This window comes from Cervus canadensis, chromosome 8 (assembly GCF_019320065.1).
Source record: "Cervus canadensis isolate Bull #8, Minnesota chromosome 8, ASM1932006v1, whole genome shotgun sequence".
NCBI lineage: Eukaryota > Metazoa > Chordata > Mammalia > Artiodactyla > Cervidae > Cervus > Cervus canadensis.
Window position 1 is genome coordinate 63,607,357 of NC_057393.1, and position 21,857 is coordinate 63,629,213.

The 21,857-nt window shown below is 38.9% G+C and overlaps 1 protein-coding gene across 5 annotated transcripts in view; it reads right to left on the minus strand.

Annotated features, from left to right (window-relative positions):
* The window catches only part of ADK (adenosine kinase), a 591,696-nt gene extending 569,842 nt beyond the window's left edge, over positions 1-21,854 (minus strand). For 3 of the 5 annotated variants that reach the window (XM_043476503.1, XM_043476498.1, XM_043476499.1), the window contains exon 1: positions 21,682-21,854. In XM_043476503.1, the coding sequence (XP_043332438.1) occupies positions 21,682-21,854 (173 nt within the window). Of the gene's footprint in view, positions 1-21,444; positions 21,583-21,681 lie in introns of those variants that run through there. The other 2 variants (XM_043476504.1, XM_043476500.1) reach the window with 2 other exon arrangements.
* Between the last annotated feature and the right edge of the window lie 3 nt (positions 21,855-21,857).

Sequence of the window (21,857 nt, forward strand, 5' to 3'; positions counted from 1 at the left end):
CATGGAATTCTCCAGGCAAGAATACTGGAGTGGGCTGCCATGCCCTTCTCCAAGGTACAACTTAATGCATGGTTAGTATGTGCCAGGAACCATGCTATATATATCTTTCAAGTACTATCTCATCTGAATTTATAACAACCGTAATAGAAGACATTTTATTATCACCATTTACACTTGAAGAAATTTAAACTCAAAAAGGTTAAATAATTTGCTGAAAGTCACACATTACAGAGCAGAAATCCAAACTCTGGTAGTATGACTCCAGAACTGGGACTAGTCGCCACTATATAGTGTTTGATCAGAGTAAACCCAAGATAGACTGACATAAGTCTGAGACTTTTATAAACATCCAAGTTTCAGACCACTATACTGTGACTTCAACCCATATGATGTAATAGTCCAGTAACAGCTTTCTTATTAGCTGGAGCATCATAGGAAATACTTTCAGAGGTTGCTTCTTTTTTTCCCATGTCTACTTATTCATAGTTAAATCTAAGCAGACAATGAATCTGCCGTTTTTATCTTTAATTTGGCCAAGACTCCTAATGGTCACCAAGAATCATCTCTTAGACCTCTTCATTTTTAAAATTTCAACCACAATTTCATTTCTGTCAAAATCACAAGACTGATTTTTGACAAAGAAAAATATCTTTTTTACCACTCTGCAAGAATTCAGAGGCACACAATGAATACAAGGGTTCAATTTACTATATAACTAAGAAAATATCCCATCTCAGCCATTGATCTTGTGCAAATCAAATTTAGGCTTTAGGAAAATTACAAATTATTTCTTAGCAAGATCTTTCAAGACTCAGAAATTGAAACCACAAATGTCCACAACAGGCTCCACTGTAAGAAAAAAAAATTTTTTATATATTCATGTTGTCCTTGGGTATATCCTCTAACTAACTGGTGCCTATCATTTTCTAAATAAGAGTAAAAAATATGCAGCTTTATCCAAAGAGTTCTAAGGAATGATAAGTTTCTACTGAGTTTTTTAGAAATGATGATGAAACTGGTCTCTTATTCAGTGTTTTTTGGGGCTTTTTTTTTTTCTAAGAGGGTATTCTAACAACAGTAACCTGCAACTTCATAGTTTCCACTGATGAGGACTGATCTAGATCTGAAGGCCCTGTCTTCAACCCTACTACATGGGCAGAGGGCCATCTTCTCTCACAGTCTATAGGACAGGACACAGACTGGCACTGGCTCTCATCAGCCTAAAGACTGATCTGAAATTGGATTTCAGGGTGCAGAGAGAAACAGTGCAACCCCTCCTTGTGGAAACAGGGTAGACTGCTTTTCTGTAATAACTATTTAAAATTGAAACACTTGGAAGTTTTATATAGCAGCGATGGTGGTGGATGTGGTAATGATAGTAGTCTCCTTGTTATTGGGAAACCTGGGAGGGAGAGATGTGCCCACCAAAACTGTTGTATTGGGGAAAATGTAATCTTTGAAGTGTCTTCTCTTAGTTGGCACAACAGACATTCTAACTCAAGTGTAATTAAAACTATATACATATAAATATAGCATACATACCATGGCACTCTTTGGAGTGCTTTCAATGGAGATACTTCACCCATTGCTTACTTGATGTGATCACGTAGTCTCAAATGAAAGGGAAGGATCATTAGCTTTTGCGGTGGGTGGCTGTACAGATTTTCTAATGCTTCACTGCATCTGAGAGAATCAGGCATAAGAAACCTTAAAAACAGATTATTTCATTGCCTCAATAGTTATAAAAGTTCATAGAGAACTATAATATGATAGGACTACTAATATCAGGGTTTGACATATGTTTACATACACAAAGTATGTACACAGGTATGTATGTATATATAATATTATTTCAAAAGTTGTTATTTTGGTGTAACTAAGTATCTATAACATATCACTTTGCGAGAGGTTGAGATAAGACATTTACCTTCACAAGCCTATTTACAAGCTTAAAATATTCCTAAGTATTCCCACTCCCATTTCATTTGAGGGTGGGTTTTAATCTTTATTTTTAAATACTGGCATTTAAACACACAGAATTTCATTCTAAACTCTTATCATTTTCCACATTCTCCTCCTTTATTACTTTGAAGGAAATCTTGATTATCTTCATGTCTTTCTTGGTGGGAAAGAATAGCCTGGGGTGGAGGAACATTTAAAATGAATGTGGTTTACCTGAAAAACAAGACATTTGTCTGCAGACAGAGGCAAAAAAACAATTACTCTCCAGTATAACTAGTCAAATAACCAGCCCAACCCACTCCCAAAAAGCCAGGGGTTAAACTCAAACACTGCTTCAAGATCTGGGATTCTAAATAGCCAAGGGTATGGTAAGATAAATCCCTTTTACTTATATCCTAAGAGACCGCTATTAATATTCCAAATATGGGCAAATACTCTGACATTGACATTTCTTCAAATCCCTACAGCTCTTGGGGTGAAGGATGGAGGGAAGTGATAGGGAGTTTGGGATGGACATGTACACACTGCTATATTTAAAACAGACAAACAACAATGACCTATGCATAGCATATGGAACTCTGCTTAGTGTTACCTGGCAGCCTAGATGGGAGGGGAGTTTAGAGGAGAATGGATACATGTGTATGTATGACTGAGTCCCTTTGCTGTTCATCTGAAACTAACACAACATTTTTAATTGGCTATACCCCAATACAGAATAAAAAGTATATATAAAAAAATCTCTACAATTCTATCACGGGGAATAGTCCTATTCTAGAAAGTCTCTATCAGCTAAAAATATATCACAAAATCTACATTTTACAAAAATGAATATATTTTTTGCAGGTATAATTGACACCTAACATGGTATTAGTTTCAGATAATTCAGTATTTGTATATATTGCAAATGATCACCACAATGTCTAGTTAACATCCATAACCATACACAGTAACAAAGATTTTTTTTCTTGTGATAACAACCTTTAGATTTACAACAAAAACGTTTAATGGTTTTGTTTTCTTTACTGTGGGGTGGAATGGGGGTTGGTGGGAACAGATTTTGCACTTTTCCAGATTTTGACAAAAGCATAACAGCTCCAGACTGACTATATGTGAAGGAAAGAAGTAATTAAATTCAAATGGAATCTCCAAACATTATAAGAAGGCAGTTCTTTTAGGCAGCATTAGGTAACAAACTTAAGACTCCACAGAAATGTGTAGACCTTAAATTATTTCTCCAAAAACCTAAAACTCACTATATACCATGGGAAAATAATATACATATTTAAACTCTGCACTTCAAAACAGAAAGTTGACACATTTTCCAATGTTATTTGTGTAAGTGGGGGTGGGGGGTGGGTAGGGGAGTAGATTATTGAAATGAATCATTATTCAAAGGACAGCAGCAGAATTAAAAGCTTAGATAGACAAATTGGGTCACGCATTGGCCATAAAGGACCACCAGCGCCTGCCTTGGTCTCTTGGAGGCCTGAGCTGCTCTCAAGGAGGTCCAACTACCAGGATGAAGAAACCACACAGAGAGGCACTCAAACTACACAGAGAAAGAGGAATCCAGCTAAGCCAAGACTTCCAGTCACCTCTACCAAAATAGACCAGATCTATTATCAGCTAAATACTTCCAAGTGATCCTAGCCAATACCACATGGAGCAGAAGAATTAACCAGTTACTCCTGACCCATAAAACCATTAACTCTAATAAAATGGCTGCTCTTCTAAGCCACTAAATTTTAGGACAGAAAAATCAAACTCATTGTGAAAATACATTTTGCACTGCAACTAATACTCCATAAATACACATAACAGAAACATTTCACAAAGCAGTATTTATCCTAACCATATTCAATGCACTGACATTTTCTAATTTCTTTTTATAAAATACTACTTTTTCTACACCCAAATTGATTCATGATCTAGTTTGAAAAGCTTTTTAATCTAGACTACTCACTTCACAGGTGTATACACAAACCTAGACAGAGACCTTAATAGGACCCAAGTGTTCTGATTAATAATGCAAAGCTCTTTTTCCTTGTACCACCCTAAGAGACCACAGGTATTACAGTTCATAACAAGAAGTTTCTCACAAACTCACATACACACTTCAGAGCTGAGTGAAAAGCTGAAAAGCAGAGATGTCTGATGTTGGAAGTGATGCAGAAATCAGAAATAGCTAAGAGGAACTGAGTCCTTTTTTTAAATCACTTCCTTTTACTTCCCCCTCCTCTTTTCATAGATCTGCATTTTCTTTCTCCTACTTCCTTTTTCCTATGGTTATCAAGCATTATAAAATTGAGCTTTTAAGTACCAGTTGAATTTAATGAAATGTTATAGTCATATCCTTAAAAGTAGGCTAACTGAACATTTTATCATTTCTTTAAAAATGTTGCTTTTTTTCTGTATGAGGTCCAAGACTAATTGTGGCTGCAGGTCTTTTCTAATGAAAAAGAATTCTCACCACTGCCACCTCAGATTTGGTAGAATATTTTTATAAAATTTTAAATTATTAATAATATTAAAAGATTAATTAATAGATTTTTAGATTACTAGTAATAGTTTCATATATAAATTAGGAGTATTTTTGAAGCAAAGGGCTTATTTTTTTTAATCCCACAAATCACTATTGATTCCTGCTGTATTGTTTATATAATACCTGAATATTTGAGCTAATTACTAAACATTAAGACAGATTCAGGTTTGAACCCTATCTCAGCCACTTATTCTATAATCTTGAGCATATTAAATTCTGTGGACAGTAATGGTTATCCCATATTATTATAATAATTAACAATGCTAAGTCATAACATTCAAATCATCAATATCAGAGAAAAGTACAAAATCTGCAAAGCAAATAAAAACTTACCAGAAATTGTTCTCTTAGTTGGAACATTTTAACTCTCAAAACATAAGCAAAATTGGCTTATGCCAAACAAAAAAGGCTTTTAATGGAAAATACAACCTGCTTAAAACTGAAGTTCAATGAGTTAATCCATTGCAAAGCATACAATTAAGTATATCCCACAGGTTTATTTTAGGGGGTGAGGAGGGTTGGACACTTACATATGTGAATAAGAGAACTTGAAAGACAAAAATCTAAACAAGGTTACTAAACAGAAAACAGAATTTCCTTAAATAGTGTACTTATCTCGCACATACAGAATTTATTCTGACAAGTTCTCAATTTCTGTCTTCAGAGTGTAATACACACACCAAGAAATGTGAGTCAGATGTCCTGAGTGTGAAATGAGTTTACTACTTAGGGACGCTTAACCTCCCTGGGTCTATTTCCTCAGCAGAAGGCAGTTACCTGGTGGCCTCGTGAGGATCAGTAAGAAAAGGTAAGTGAAAGTCATTGACATATTCATATGTTATTTTTATCTTTAAAAAAACTAAAAACAAACAAAAAAAAACTGATACTTCATTTCCTGTTCTAGAAAGTAGGACAATGAGAAATTATAAGACTTGGCATCAAATTTCATTTCAGATACTTAATAGCTATGTTACATGACTCATATTTAACCTCACTGGGCTTCAATTCTCTAAACACAAGGTAAACATGAGGCTGATTTTAAGTACCTACCCAGGCGCTAACAATCTAAAGGGTCTAAACATGTTCAGAGTTTTCAAAAAAATCATGTGAAATTGTAAATTATCATTTCAAAACCACATCTGGCTAATAGTGAGATTTGTAGGAAACTTCAACTCTGTGAGATCCTACCCTACCTTAGGGTTTGCACACCTAGACATCTCTTCCCACCCATGTTCCTACTCCTACTCATACCAGCATTCCCTGGCATTCTTTGGAAATACCAAAACAGCTTCTAAAAGGGAAAGGCTAAGAAAGCCTGCTTTAACCTGTTTTATGAGCAGAAAGAAGCAACATCTTGTTCAACAAGAGAGCATTTAAAGAGCTTTGAGTCTGACGTGTTAGTTACAGGATACTAACAAGTCTTCTAAGGAATGTAACTTATTCAAGCTTCACATAGAAGTGAGGTTGAAGGTCTCTAGTGAGCTCTGCATAAGCAAAACAATTTCTGAAAAACTCTGTTTTAGGAGGAACCCAAGACTTCCTCAGCCATGCCTATAAGAAAATGTTCAAATCTCTAATGTGGTTAACTTCAAAGACAACACATTTGAACTGTTTATTTGTTTAAAAAGATAAAATTTTCTTTTTTAACTTGCTTAACTCAGAAACTTAACATGGCTTTCCAGACTTCAGCTCAAGGGCTCAAAGGGTAAAACTATTTACTTTGCTACATCAAGCTTAAAGGAATTTGAGAACCCTAAGACATCTGAATTTGATTATTTTGCTCTATTTCAATAGTTTTCAAGTGACCCCTCTTGGATGAGTCAATAGAGACAAATTTCTTAAAAAGACCATTTTGCGATATCACTTATTGGTTACATGGTACATTGTTAACACAGTATGTTATGAAATCAAGAACAATACTGCTAACCTTCAGTGCTTTTGGAGTTCATTACAATGCAAATAATCTCACTAAATATGGACTTGCAAACCCAGAGGGAAAAGACTGACCATTATGATAGGTCACTGAGTTCTTTGTAAATTCACTCTTTCAGAAAATTCATTTCTCCACCAAATAAGTAGTTGTGCTATATTTATTTTAAGAAAGAAAACACTGACAACATGGCCTTAATAAAATGTTTCTATTAATATAGGGTTGCTGGTTGGTTGGTTGTGTGTGCTTAGTTGTATCCAACTCTTTGCAATCCTATGGACTGTAGCCTACCAGACTCCTCTGTCCATGGAATTTTCCAAGCAAAAATACTGGAATGGGTTGCCATTTCCTCCTCCAGAGGATCTTCCAGACCCAGGGATTGAACCCGAGTCCCTTGCATCTTCTGCACTGGCAGGCAGATTCTTTACCAACTGTGCCACCTGGGAAGCCATTAATATAGGAGAAATATATTTATCTTGAGGTAATTTTCCTTATGGACAAATGCATGAAATGATTATTATAGTCAAAGCTCACTATAGTCCTCAGAAGAACAGAAATGCAGTCTAGAGTGCATCTCTTGGCTTCTGTCCTCCAGCATTGGATTTATTTCACACACAAGCTCACTCCACATGACAATAAAAAACAAAGGTCCAAGAACCATGAAACATTTTCAGGTAAGAATTCTATCAACTCTTCTGAACAGATAACAATTTACAGTCAATATATGATTCCATTTTGCACCACTGAATACTACAAAGATAAGCTTCAAACCGCTTTAAAGAGTTAATTAATTCATTGAACAAAAATTTAGGGCCTATGTTGCAATGCAGTAATTAAGTTATAAAGCATTGAGAGTTATTCAACTAGTTTCCTGACTTCAAGTAGCAGTAGACAAGATAAAACATGCACATATTGTGCACTGCAATAATACAAAGCATAAAGTACCAACCACCAGAGAGAGAGCCGTTCCCAGGCGTGGTGATTACCAAAATTTTATAAGGAAGATAGACTTTGTCTGGACCTTGAGGAATGAGGTTTCCAATGGCAGCAGGAGACAGGAGGGGATTGTTTGTTCGTTTTTGTAAATATTTTAAGTGCCATAATGAATTTTTCTCTTGCTGAGAGAAGGACACCACCTCCTGCACCCTTCAAGTTCATGGTGGAGCTGTTGATTATAGTGTCTTCTTGAACATCCGTACACTCCCCATCATATATAAAAGCATGCACACAGAAAAAAGAGTAAGAGTACATCCAAGGCTGGCCAAAATCCCCACCTCTGAGACACTAATTGGTTCAATGGTGGGTATGTAACCCAGGCAGGGCCAATCAGAATATTCTCAAAACTGTTAAACAGATGTGGAAAGTCTTGCCTTTGGGCTCATGAGATTGTGAGCTTAGGGATGAAAAATGTTGTCTTTCTTACTCCATTTAAGATGGCCTGTGTGAGAAATAAATTCAATACCAGAGGATAATAGAAGCAAGGGATGCACTCCTAGAATGAGTCATATTTGGCTAGACTTCCTGCTCTTTGAATCAACTGAGTCTTTTAGAGAATTAGAAATGGTTCTACTAGGGATACACCAAAGTCCAGCCTCAGCCTCTAGAAGGCAAAAAAGCCAAGTAACTACTTCATTATCATTTCCAATAACCGCTAATTTTGTGAGTGATCAGTGATCACATAGGCTACTTCCAAACCTATAATCTTGTATTTGCAGCTAACACAGAAAAATAGCTGGGTTTACTAATAACTAAGTGTGGCTTGCTGACAAAATTGTGAGAGCCTGTTAATAAGTAAGCGAACTGTGTCTTGAGAAGGTAAGGGTTTCTTACATAATTGCTATACACAATTTCTTATTCTACAGAAGGTGCTGAAATCGGCATGCATGCAATGAAAGCCAAATTCCAAGTGGAAATTCAGATGTTCTTATGTTGGAAGCTAATTATTGTTTTCTAAATAGAAACATATTTAGAGAAACCTTGTGAGGGCACAAGTACAAACAAAAACACCAGAAGTAAAACATAGAAGTGAGGGCAACAACTTTAAATCTGCTTTGGAAAATATTCAAAAGGTATCATCTTCAAGTAGTACGTGAAACTTCAGTTCAAGAGGCCACTTCCAGTGAAATAAGCCTTCTAAATCTTGAAATCCAAAAATCTGAAGTCTTTACCTTAGTCAGTTACTATCAGAAAGGAAAAAAAACCTAATAACTCAATGACATAACCAGCACAAGACTATGGTAGAACCAGCCAAACAAGACCTTTGAAACAAGCATTGACTTAGAATTATCAACTTGTAGAATGGGGACTGCAGGAATATTTTAGCAAGTGATTCTGATGAGAAACTGTTGTTGCCTCACAACAGTAAACTTTAAATAACAGAATTTTTAAAACAGAGTTTGATGAGATGGTTAGATGGTATCACTGACTTAATGGACGTGAGTGAGCAAACTCCAGGAAATAGTGAAGGACAAGGAAGCCTGGTGTTCTGCAGTCTATGAGATCACAAAGTCAGACACAACTTAGCGACTGAACAACAACAAAAAATTGAGTATTTAAATTTTTCAAAAGGCCCTCGATCCTTTTATTGAACCCTTGGGGCAACGTATGTTTTGGCGCCAGAATTTTATGAGATTCAGAAGTTTGTAAATTTTAGGAAGGTAATACACTCTATGTATTTTGTAAATTCCCCAGGAAGGTTTCATGCAGCATGCCATTAACAAGCAGATATATCTACAGCAAATTTGTGTCAACAAATAAATACTGTAGGGAGCCTCACACCCATTCAAGTTTTGCTGGCAAATTAATTCTATCTCAAACCTTTTTTTCAAATTTCCAGTTTTCAGAGCTTTGGGGACTTCAGAAATAAAGATGAAAAGATTATAACCTGTACGAAAATCTTAACACTTATTTTAAAGAGTTTCAGATTTACTTAGTATCCCAGAGGTCCATTCTATAATGATGATACTCAGCCACTCAGCACTTGACCAAAATATGTATTTAGTATACATCAAGTTCCTCCAGCTTAAAATCAAGTCCTAATACACATGTTCAACATAGAACAGTTGGAAAATACAAAAAAAGAAAAAATAATAAACATAAATAATCCACAATTTGAATGTAAACTGGTATAGCCAGTAAGCAGAACTATATGGAGGTTCCCCAAAAAATTAAAAATAGAGTTACCACATGATCAGGCAATTCTACTCCTGGGCATATATCCAGACAAAACTGTAATTCAAAAAGATACACGCACCCCTATGTTCACAGCAGCAATATTTAAAATAGCGAAGACATGGAAACCAAAATGTCCATTGAGAGAAGAATGGATAAAGAAGATGTGTTGTGTGTAGTATTACTCAACCATTAAAAAGAACGAAATAATGCCATATTCAGCTACGTGGATGCCTAGAGATTATCATACTAAGTGAAGTAAGTCAGAAAGAGAAAGACAAATACCATATGATTTCACTTAAACACACCTGGAATACCCTTTCAACCTGAGGGCTTTCATCTTTCTTAAATTCTGGAAAATTATCAGTCATCATTTCTTCTAACATGTTTTAGGGAAATTAAAATGGAGGCAGTCTTCAGGCTTCAGACGTAAGGGAGCAGACCTCTGACCAACTTCTGACCTTGCCTGGACCCTGCGTGGACTACATGCCTGCCTGTAATCACACAATTGTTACCAGCGAGTCAAGTGGCCTGTGATTATAATAAGCAGGAGCCTCCAAAATTGCAATCTGAAGTCTCACCTATGGGGTCGACAGACCGCCAAGGGCCCTTTTCCCCACTAGGACTCCAGACTGCTGTTACTCAGGACTTCCCACTGCTGTTCAAGTCTGGATGTAGAATTTGGCCAATTTGGTGATGCATATGGTACTGCCTCTATTTTTTCTATTTCTTTTGTTTTAATGACTATATGGACTTCCCAGGTGGCTCCAGTGGTAAAGAAATGACTATATGTTGAGATTAAGTCAAATAATCCTGTGTTAAATATTGAAATTATTTACTGTGTAACTCGTGGTTTATTAATGAATCCTTCAATCCTAAATTGAAAGAAAACTTTTCAGCAAAACAACATGGCCTCTCCACTATCCACACTCTTTCCTCTTTTTGGAATTCCTAATTAGACATTAGTTAGTGCCTCAATTTTTACATATATGTACTGCCAGGGAGAACTTCCAAAAGTACAAGCTGGGTTTAGAAAAGGTAGACAAATCAGAGATCAAATTGCCAATTCATTGGATTTCAGAGAAAGCAAGGGAATTCCAGAAAAACATCTTCTGCTTCATTAACTACGCTAAAGTCTTTGACAATGTGGATCACAACTAACTGAAAAATTCTTTAAGAGATGGGAATACCAGAACACTTTATCTGTCTCCTGAGAAACTCGCATACAGGTCAAGAAGCAACAGTTAGAATCTTACATGGAACAATGGACTGGTTCAAAATTGGGAAAGGAGTATGGCAAGGCTGTATATTGTCACCCTGTTTATTTAACTTACATGTGGAGTACATCAAGTGAAACGTTGGGTTGAATAAATCACAAGTTGGAATCAAGATTTCCAGGAGAAATATAAAAAGCCTCAGATATGTAGATGATACTACTCTAATGGCAGAAACTGAAAAGGAACCAAAGAGCCTCTGGATGAGGGTGAAAGAGGAGAGTGAAACAACTGGTTTGAAACTAAACATTCAAAAAACTAAGATCACCGCATCCGGTCCCATCACTTCATGGCAAATAGATGGGGAAACAATGGAAACAGTGACAGAGTTTATCTTCTTGGGCTCCAAAATAACTGCAGATGGTAACTGCAGTCATGAAATTGAAAGACGCTTGCTCCTTGGAAGAAAAGACATTACAAACCTAGACAGCGTATTAAAAAACTGAGACATCACTTTGCCAGCAAAGGTTTGGATAATCAAAGCTATGGTTTTTCCAACAGTCATTTACAGATGTAAGAGTTGGACCATAAAGAAGGCTGATAACTGAAAAATTGGTGCTTCTGAATTGTGTGCTGGAGAAAACTCTTGAGGGTCCCTTGGACTGCAAGAAGATCAAACCAGTCAATCCAAAAGGAGATCAACCCTGAATATTCACTGGAAGGACTGATGCTGAAGCTGAAGCTCCAATATTTTGGCCACCTGATGGGCAGCTGCGACGGCGCAGGAGCAGCCGAGAGGAGCTACCCTACGTTCAAAGTCAGGGGCGGCAGCCGACAGGAGCTACCCCACGTCCAAGGTAAGGAGCAGCGGCTGTGCTTTGCTGGAGCAGCCATGAAGATACCCCATGTCCAAGGTAAGAGAAACCCAAGTAAGATGGTAGGCGCTGAGAGAGGGCATCAGAGGGCAGACAGACTGAAACCACAATCACAGACAACTAGCCAATCTGATCACACGGACCACAGCCTTGTCTAACTAAATGAAACTAAGCTATGCCACGTGGGGCCACCAAAAATGGATGGGTCATGGTGGAGAGGTCTGACAGAAGGTGGTCCACTGGAGAAGGGAATGGCAAACCACTTCAGTATTCTTGCCTTGAGAACCCCATGAACAGTATGAAAAGGCAAAAAGATTGGGCACTGAAAGATGAACTCCCCCGGTCGGTAGGTGCCCAATATGCTATTGGAGATCAGTGGAGAAATAACTCCCAAAAGAATGAAGGGATGGAGCCAAAGAAAACACAACACCCAGTTGCGGATGAAACTGGTAATAGAACCAAGGTACAATGCTGTAAAGAGCACTATTGCATAGGAACCTGGAATGTTAGGTCCATGAATCAAGGCAAATTGGAACTGGTCAAACAAGAGATGGCAAGAGTGAATATCGACATTCTAGGAAATCAGCAAACTAAGATGGACTGGGATGGATAAATTTAACTCAGATGACCATTATATCTACTATCGTGGGCAGGAATCCCTTAGAAGAAATGGAGTAGCCATTATAGTCAACAAAAGAGTCCTAAATGCAGTACTTGGATGCAATCTCAAAAACGGCAGAATGATCTTTGTTCGTTTACAAGGCAAACCATTCAATATCATGGTAATCCAAGTCTATGCCCAGACCAGTAATGCTGAAAAAGCTGAAGTTGAACGGTTCTATGAAGACCTACAAGACCTTCAGAACTAACATCCAAAAAAGATGTCCTTTTCATTATAGGGGACCGGAATGCAAAAGTAGGAAGTCAAGAAACACCTGGAGTAACAGGCAAATTTGCCCTTGGAGTACAGAATGAGCAGGGCAAAGGTTAATAGAGTTCTGCCAAGAGAACGCACTGGTCATAGCAAACACCCTCTTCCAACAACACAAGAGAAGACTCTACACATGGACATCACCAGAGGGTCAACACCAAAATCAGACTGATTATATTCTTTGCAGCCAAAGATGGAGAAGCTCTATACAGTCAGCAAAACAAGACCAGGAGCTGAGTTGTGGCTCAGATCATGAACTCCTTATTGCCAACTTCAGACTTAAATTGAAGAAAGTGGGGAAAACCACTAGACCATTCAGGTATGATCTAAATCAAATCCCTTATGATTATACAGTGGAAGTGAGAAATAGATTTAAGGCACTAGATCTGATAGAGTGCCTGATGAACTACAGACAGAGGTTTGTGACACTGTACAGGAGACAGGGATCAAGACCATCCCCAAGAAAAAGAAATGCAAAAAAGCAAAATGGCTGTCTGAGGAGGCCTTACAAATAGCTGTGAAAAGAAGAGAAGCGAAAAACATAGGAGAAAAGGAAAGATATTCCCATTTGAATGCAGAGTTCCAAAGAATAGCAAGGAGAGATAAGAAAGCCTTCCTCAGCGATCAGTGCAAAGAAATAGAGGAAAACAACAGAATGGGAAAGACTAGAGATCTCTTCAAGAAAATTAGAGATGCCAAGGGAATATTTCATGCACAGATGGGCTCGATAAAGGACAGAAATGGTATGGACCTAACAGAAGCAGACTATATTAAGAAGAGGTGGCAAGAATACACAGAAGAACTATACAAAAAAGATCTTCATGACCCAGATAATCACGATGGTGTGATCACTCACCTAGAGCCAGACATCCTGGAATGTGAAGTCAAGTGGGCCTTAGGAAGCATCACTACACACAAAGCTCGTGGAGGTGATGGAATTCCAGTTGAGAGATTTCAAATCCTAAAAGATGATGCTGTAAAAGTGCTGCGCTCAATATGCCTGCAAATTTGGAAAACTCAGCAGTGGCCACAGGACTGGAAAAGGTCAGTTTTCATTCCATTTCATTCCAAAGAAAGGCAATGCCCAAGAATGCTCAAAGTACTGCACAAATGCACTCATCTCACACGCTAGTAAAGTAATGCTCAAAATTTTCCGAGCCAAGCTTCAGCAATATGTAAACAGTGAACTTCCAGATGTTCAAGCTGGTTTTAGAAAAGGCAGAGGAACCAGAGAACAAATTGCCAACATCCGCTGGATCATCAAAAAAGCAAGAGAGTTCCAGAAAACCATCTATTTCTGCTTTATTGACTATGCCAAAGCCTTTGACTGTGTGGATCACAATAAACTGTGGAAAATTCTGAAAGAGATGGGAATACCAGACCACCTGACCTGCCTCTTGAGAAATCTGTATGCAGGTCAGGAAGCAACAGTTAGAACTGGACATGGAACCACAGACTGGTTCCAAATAGGAAAAGGAGTACATCAAGGCTGTATATTGTGACCCTGCTTATTTAACTTATATGCAGAGTACATCATGAGGAATGCCGGGCTGGAGGAAGCACAAGCTGTAATCAAGAATGCCGGGATAAATATCAATAACCTCAGATATGTAGATGACACCACCCTTGTGGCAGAAAGTGAAGAAGAACTAAAGAACCTCTTGATGAAAGTGAAAGAGGAGATTAAAAAAGTTGGCTCAAAGCTCAATATTCAGAAAACTTAAGATCATGGCATCTGGTCCCATCACTTCATGGCAAATAGATGCGGAAACAGTGGAAACAGTTGCTGACTTTATTTTTTGGGGCTCCAAAATCACTGCTGATGGTGCTTGCAGCCATGAAATGAAAAGACACTTACTCCTTGTAAAGAAAGTTATGACCAACCTAGATAGCATATTTAAAAGCAGAGACAGTACTTTGTCAACAAAGATCCGTCTAGTCATGGCTATGGTTTTTCCAGTGGTCACGTATGGATGTGAGAGTTGGACTATAAAGAAAGCTGAGTGCCAAAGAATTGATGCTTTTGAACTGTGGTGTTGGAGAAGACTCTTGAGGGTCCCCTGGACTGCAAGGAGATCCAACCAGTCCATCCTAAAGGAGATCAGTCCTGGGTGTTCATTGGTAGGACTGATGTTGAAGCTGAAACTCCAAAACTTTGGCCACCTGATGTGAAGAACTGACTCATTGGAAAAGACCTTGACGCTGGGAAAGATTGAGGGCAGGAGAAGAAGGGGACGACAGAGGATGAGATGGTTGGATGGCATCACTGACTCAATGGACATGGGTTTGGGTGGACTGCAGGTGTTGGTGATGGACAGGGAGGCCTGGCGTGCTGCAGTTCATGGGGTCACAAAGAGTTGGACACAACTGAGTGACAAAACTGACTGATGGGAAGACCTGACTCAGTGGAAAAGACCCTCATGTTGGGAAAGATTGAAGGCAAAAGAAGGCGGTGGTAGAGGATGAGATGGTTAGATGGCATCACCGACTCAATGGACATAAATTTGAGCAAACTCCAGGAGACAGTAAAAGACAGGGATGCTGGCATGCTGCAGTCCGTGGGGTTGCAAAGGGTCAGATATGACTTAATCACTGAACATAACACACAAGTGTATATATACATATAATATATATATTCTCTTGAAATTTCTTGATTTCTCTGTACTACAACTGGGTGAATTACTCAGTACTATCTTCCAACTCATTAATTTTCACTTTAAATGTGTTTGGACTGGAGTTTAACCAACTTTTGTTGTTTAATTTCAGTAACTATTTTTTATTTTATATAGCCATTTACTTCATATTTACTATTTTTTATTTATAACATTTTTTAAATAACTATTATTTCTTTTATCTTTTTAAGAATCTTTAAAAATACTTAAAATCAGTTTGAAATTGCTTTAACAATTCCATTAGATTTTAAGTGAGTTTATCTCCTGGTGGTTGTGTTTATTTTCTAAATAATAGTCTTCGTTATCTGTTTGCAGGCTCAGACTTTCCCTTCCTTTTTCCAATGGTTTTGAGGTAAGCCACCCCTCTCCTAGATTCATGACCTCCAAGTTTGGTGCTCTTATACCAGTTGATAATGGAGAAATTACAGTTCCCAACTTTGAGCCATCTGGCAGCTCAGCCACTTCTGTGTCACCACTTCAGATTCACAGCTTTTTAAAGCAACAGCCAGGAACAGAAGCTTTCAGCCTTCTTTTCAGCCAGCCCCAGTCCAGCTACAAGATTCATTCAGGGTATCTGACTCCAGCGCCCTGCACAAAGTTATTTCCACTTGCTCCTGAACCCAGAATCTAAATGCATGTTTCCTTTCCATTTCAGTCCCTGGAGATGTTTATCTTGTTCTTGAGTATACCTGATCTTTTCTTTTTCTGCTTAAATGTGTAATTGCAGAGTTTGGAACAGGGTAGGGAGCCAGAAGCAGGATAAACAGTATCACAACAGCAATAGCTAATATTTACTGAAGACATACTATAAGCCAACTTTATATTTATTTTTTCATGAAATCCTCTCAACAATCTTTTGAGGTAAGTACTTTTATTATACCCATTTCAAATGTGAGAAAACAGAGGCATGGGGCCATTAAATAATCTTACCAAGATTACCAGCTAATAAGGACCAAGGACCAAAGGTCTGATTCCAGAGACTATGATCTTAACTACTGCTCTGCTGGCTTCCATCCTGACCAGAATGCTCAAGAATTTTGATTCACTCTTCTTTTTTTTCCCATTTAATTCTGAATATTTTCCCATTTAATTCTGAATATTTTGCATACAGACAGGATTTTATTGGCTGGAAGGGAAGTCAAGCCATATTCCAGGTAGAAAGTAGCATATTGGTCTCATGTTTTATTTAGTGTTATTCAGTCTAGGCCTATACCTAGTACCAGAAACTTAGTTTTCAATGCCTTTTTACCAAAAGTCCTTCCGACTCTGCCTGGGCTCCAAGCATCTCATGTTTATCTCTAGATACCTAGGACCATCCATGGAAGCTTTCCTCTGACTCTGCCTTTTCACCACCCTCACTCTGCCTTAATTTATAATGCTTAGGAGAGGACTTTATTAAGGCATTCATACAAAGTACTTCCAAGAGTTCTATTTTTCATTTTCTTTCATAGTCAAAAGCTTTAATATTAAAGGATTAAATTTGTAATGTAAGTCAACAACATGCAATGTCACCTAAAAAGAGCCAAACTAGATTTTAGGCTGCACTGTTAAAAGCATAAGATCTAAAAAAGTAAAACTCAGTAGTCTCACTCTACACTGTGCTGATGATTCACCCAACAAACATTAACTGAATAGCTCCTAAGGACCAGGCACTGAGCAACACACTACGGACACATAATCAATCATCCTTTCTCTTTTCTACTATGCACACATTTTCCACATTTAATCCTCACAACAGGCCACCCCAGGAACAGTATGCTCCATTTATAAAAATCATATTCCAGAGAATTTTCTGAAATCGAAAAAAAAAAAATGTTTTAAAAAAAGAGGTTGCTAATACTGTTGCTTTCTCATCTAAAATACTTACAGAAAATAAAATAAAATAAAATACTTACAGACTTTTCCGAGGTTTAATACACAATTTTAAAGCAGAGAGATTAGTGAAGTAAAAGACAGAAGTTAAGACTAAAAGGAGTCCACAGAAGAGAAATGGTTAGGCAACAAAAACTTGAGAAAAGTTCAACATTTGCTGACTGGAGAAGTGCAATTTGTTTCCTTTTTAATAAAGATTAAAATTATATATAATCTATATGTATAAGTTATATAAAAGTCATGACCTAGAACAATGTGTAATTGTTAAACCATGACCCAGAACAGAACAATGTGTAATTACTAACATCAGAAACAGTTACAATGGCTCTTCAGATTCAGCCTTTCCTAAACATCAATTCAGAGCTTACAGTATTTTCTATGATAAGTCGAGCTATTCTTAATGAAGTTTAGGCAGAACTTGAGACTGGTGAGAAAGTCAACACAAAGTCTAAGCAAAATAAAATCTTAAACTTGAGTTGTGGCAGCAGGATGGCAAAGAAAAGGAATTTATCAGACATAATTGAAGAAGAAAAGACCAACTTTGATAACCATACACAGAGGGAAAATGAACCAAGTATCTAGGTTCCAAACTTTGGAATAAGAGAAGTTAGTGGCTCCATTAACATACGTACAGACCATGGGAAAAGGTGCAGATTTCGGACAACAGGTGAATTTAGCTTGATATATATGACTTTGAAGTGTCAGCAAGACACTCTGAAGGAGATATTCAGCAGTTAAAATTAGGTCTGGGGGAGCTGAAGGACAGAGAGATAGAAAGATCACACAGGTGAAAGTGTTCAGTACAAAACCTGGACCCCTTTATACCTTCCAGCTTCAGTCAGACCAAACAGATGTAGGTCCCCAACAGAGGCAGCTCTCTCCCATTTCTACCTCCAAACAAACTTTTCTTTAAAGCCAGACACCCTATTTTCCACCTGGCTAGCTCTCTGTCACCTTTTGGAATGCTCAGGTATCATTTTCCCACCAAGAAGATGGGTTCTTAGCTCTCTCACTTTGTATACCTAGTTTTCAGCACCATGCCTAAAATAGCAGGCACTTCAAAGACTAAAAAAATAGACTTGGCATGTGCTCAAAAAGCCTGGGAAGGAACTCTATCCTCTCAGAGGTGACCGCTCAAGAAATGAACTTGGATGACATTCCCAAAAGACAGAAAAGAAAGTGGTCCTAAATACAGGTAATCATCATGGAACATCTTTATCTAAGGAACAGTTCCCCAAAATGCTTCTGGACTTCTTTCAGGCCTAAATACATCACTGTAACACAAGGATCATTCACAGGTTGCTGGGAAGATTAAACGAGATAGCACATATAAAGCACCTAGTGTGCCTGGAACTCAATTAATGTTCCCTTCTGTTCCTCAACCCAGTGTGAAAGCGTGATAGAGCTAGCTTCTTTCCAACTTCAGTAAACCCTAAAGAGCCTAGAAAAATATTTTTTGAGAAAGGAAAACTAGACTTGTCAGATGCTCTCTCTGGAGCAGAGTTTTTACAACCTCCACATTATTGTCACTTTTGCCTGGATAATATTTTGTTTCAGAGGGCTTCTGTGTAGGTAGAGAAGGGGGTGACAGAGAATAAGATAGTTGGATAATATCACCAACTCAATGGACATGAGTTTGAGAAAACCCCAGGGGATAGTGAGGGACAGGGAAGCCTGGTGTGCTGCAGTCCATGGGGTCATGAAGAGTCGGAGACGACTTGACAACTGAACAACAGACTTTAAAAGCCATCCTCTTAAAAGTTAACCAAAACTGGTAGCTAGCCTCTTAAATGTCAAGCAAGTCATCAGAAATAATGCAATCTAACCACTCAGTACATTATCACACTGAGATCCTTAAAGACAAATGAATATAATGAAAGTAGGCATAGCCAATCACAAAAGGTCTTCACACAAAATGAAGAGATTTATTATTAGCAAGTGTCTAATCCTAACTTCATGTCTACAGGTAGCAAAGACTTACAGGTTTTAGGTAGACAGACACTAATGACATGTAAAATAACATTATACATGTTTAAGAATTATTAAGTATCATATGCTCATGAATTGCAACAAAAAATTATACACACTAACCAAAAAACAAAACAAGAAAAAAACAAAAGTTGAGTTAACAGTTCACTAGGGCTTTTGATCAAAATGTGAAGTTAATAAAGTTGACCTTGATAAAGTTACTTAACTTCTCTATACCTGTTTCCTACTTGGTAAAATAGACATACAGTGTCTAACTTGAAGTGTTGTTGTGGGATTGAAAGAGTTAAAATAGGTAAAATGCTGAAACAATACATATTAAACATTATTTTTTATGATTATTTTTAAGGTTGCATAGTCAGAGAGAAGCATATCTTGGGTGACTGTATAAAAGTAGGCACAGTAAAGTCAAATAACAATGAACTTGCACCCAGATGCTTTGTGTTCAAACTTCAGTTCCTTTACTGTTTCACCTGGGCTTCCATTTTCTCATCTGTAAAACAGGAAAGCACTTTGAAAATGGAGGAGCATAAGTGAAAAATCTAAGGGCTGCATCTTTAGTAGGACAGAAGGGGGAAAAGGTGGAGCTATCTTCCAATTTGGTAAAGGAAACTTTGTTAAGGTGCTTTTCAATGAAAGCATATGCCTTTGTTGCAGGAAGGGGGACCCCTTCCAGGGCCCAAAGGTGGGCTCTTATCTAACACTCAGAAATGAATTGTCCGAGTTGACAGACATGCTGACAAAGCAAGGGACTTTACTGGGGAGGGACGCCTGCCAGAGAGCAGTAGGTTCACAGAACCCAGGAGAACTGCTCTGCCAGTTTCTTGACGTCTGAAGTTTTATGGTGATGGGCTTAGTTTCCGGGTTGTATTTGGCCAATCCTTCTTATTCAGGGTCCTTCCTGGTGGAAGAGGCATTGCTTAGCCAAGATAGATGCCAGTAAGAAAGATTCTGGGAGATGGTTGGACAATTGGTGTCTCCTTTTGACCCTTCCCAAATTCATCTGGTTAATGGTGACTTGTTAATTCTGTGTTCCTCATCGCCACCTCCTATGGTAAAATAACTCAAGTAAATGGTTACTACAGTGCTGGGCCAGGGTGGGCGGTTTCAGTCAATTTGCTTCTCCTAACAACTCAAACCCAGGTAGGTCTGACTCAAAAGCCTTTGCTTTAGTCTGTAGTTTGAAAGCTTAAAACGAAAACAGAACATCCTGAGTCGTGGGTGAAAATTTTTTTTTAAAGTTTATTTTCTTTATATAAGGTAGGCACACTAACACTTTGGCCCTTTGAAGGTAATATGAATACAGTAAAGGTACTGGCAGGGATTTCGACACCATCCATTGAAAACAGCGTGAACAGACCACGGACTCCTAAGTGATCTTTTCAAACATGAAAGATTCGTTCTTTCAAAAGTGAAGAAGGGTCATGTTGGAAGAAACGAAATTTATATAATCAGGAGCGTCCCAATAGTTTTAAATCAGTTTTATATATCTAGCTTTATATAGAAAACCCACTGCCTTCCAAGGAGCATTTCAAAATCATCAAGAAATGTGCATACTCCACTTTATATTTATCAGGAATGAATATTTTAACCAGTAACCTTTTTTAAGTAAAAGTTGCAAAATCAAATCATATGTTAGGTGCAGAACTGCTGCCAAAAGTGCAAAGAAGAAAAATTAACCTTTCCTAACCATTTTGGGGCCATCCCCACGCCCCCGACCCCACTCCCGCAAAGCCTCGGAGGTGGGGTCTTGGTTCTTGTGGCGGATTTGCAAAGGTACCATCATTCAGATCCACCTAAGTACTAAAAGGAAAGTCAAAGCGCCCTTCCGCGACCTTTACGAAAAATACCCAAGAATTCTGTCTTTGCCTCAGGGTAGGCCAGTCGTTGGGCATTCTCCTCGTCATCCCCCAGGGAAGAGGAGGTGACCGTGATTGACTCGGCTCAGATCGGATCCGGTCCGGTCCTCCCGGGTCGCACGGCCAAGCGGGGGCGGGCTCCCACGTGGCGCCCGCAGCCTGCCCAAAGCCGGCTCCGCGCCCCGGCCGGCGCTTTGATTGGTCAAGGGCGGCGGAGCGTCTCCGGAGCCTGCGGCGACTGGGCCAAACTGAGCGGGCAACGGGCAAAGGGTCGCAGCCAGGCGGGCAACTACCAGAGCTACCGGTCCCGTGCGTTGGCCGCATGCCGGGGGTTGAGGTTACCACCCAGCGCCTCGGTCGCGCAGCCCTACGTGGCCCCTGGCTAGCGGCAGGCTTTGTCGCCCTCCACCCTATGTCAGGTAGGGCTCACCTCAGCGCTGGAGGCGCCTCCACCTTCAGCTTTTTGGGCTTTGGCTCCTCCTCAGCCGCTGCCATCTTCGCGCTCCCACCTCACTTACGCTCCAGGGCTCGCCCCACCCCTTCGGCTCCCTCTCCCCGCCCCCTCATCGCATCACCGCCTCCTTGTCACTAAACCCCGCCCCTTTTGGCTCCTCCCAGTTTGTGCCTCTCCCAGCCACAGTCTTTTGGCCCTACCTCTTGGCCTTACCCATTGGCTAGTACACAGCTCTTCCAGACCCCGCGCGCTCGACTCCAGGGACACCCCAGACTGGTGTAGGCTGCAGATGAGCGCCTGAGTCGAGAAGAGGTGAAAGCTCCCATTCTTCTAGACCTGGATGATTCAGAAGATGATATCCTAAAATTCGAAAGACGTCTTCTCATTCA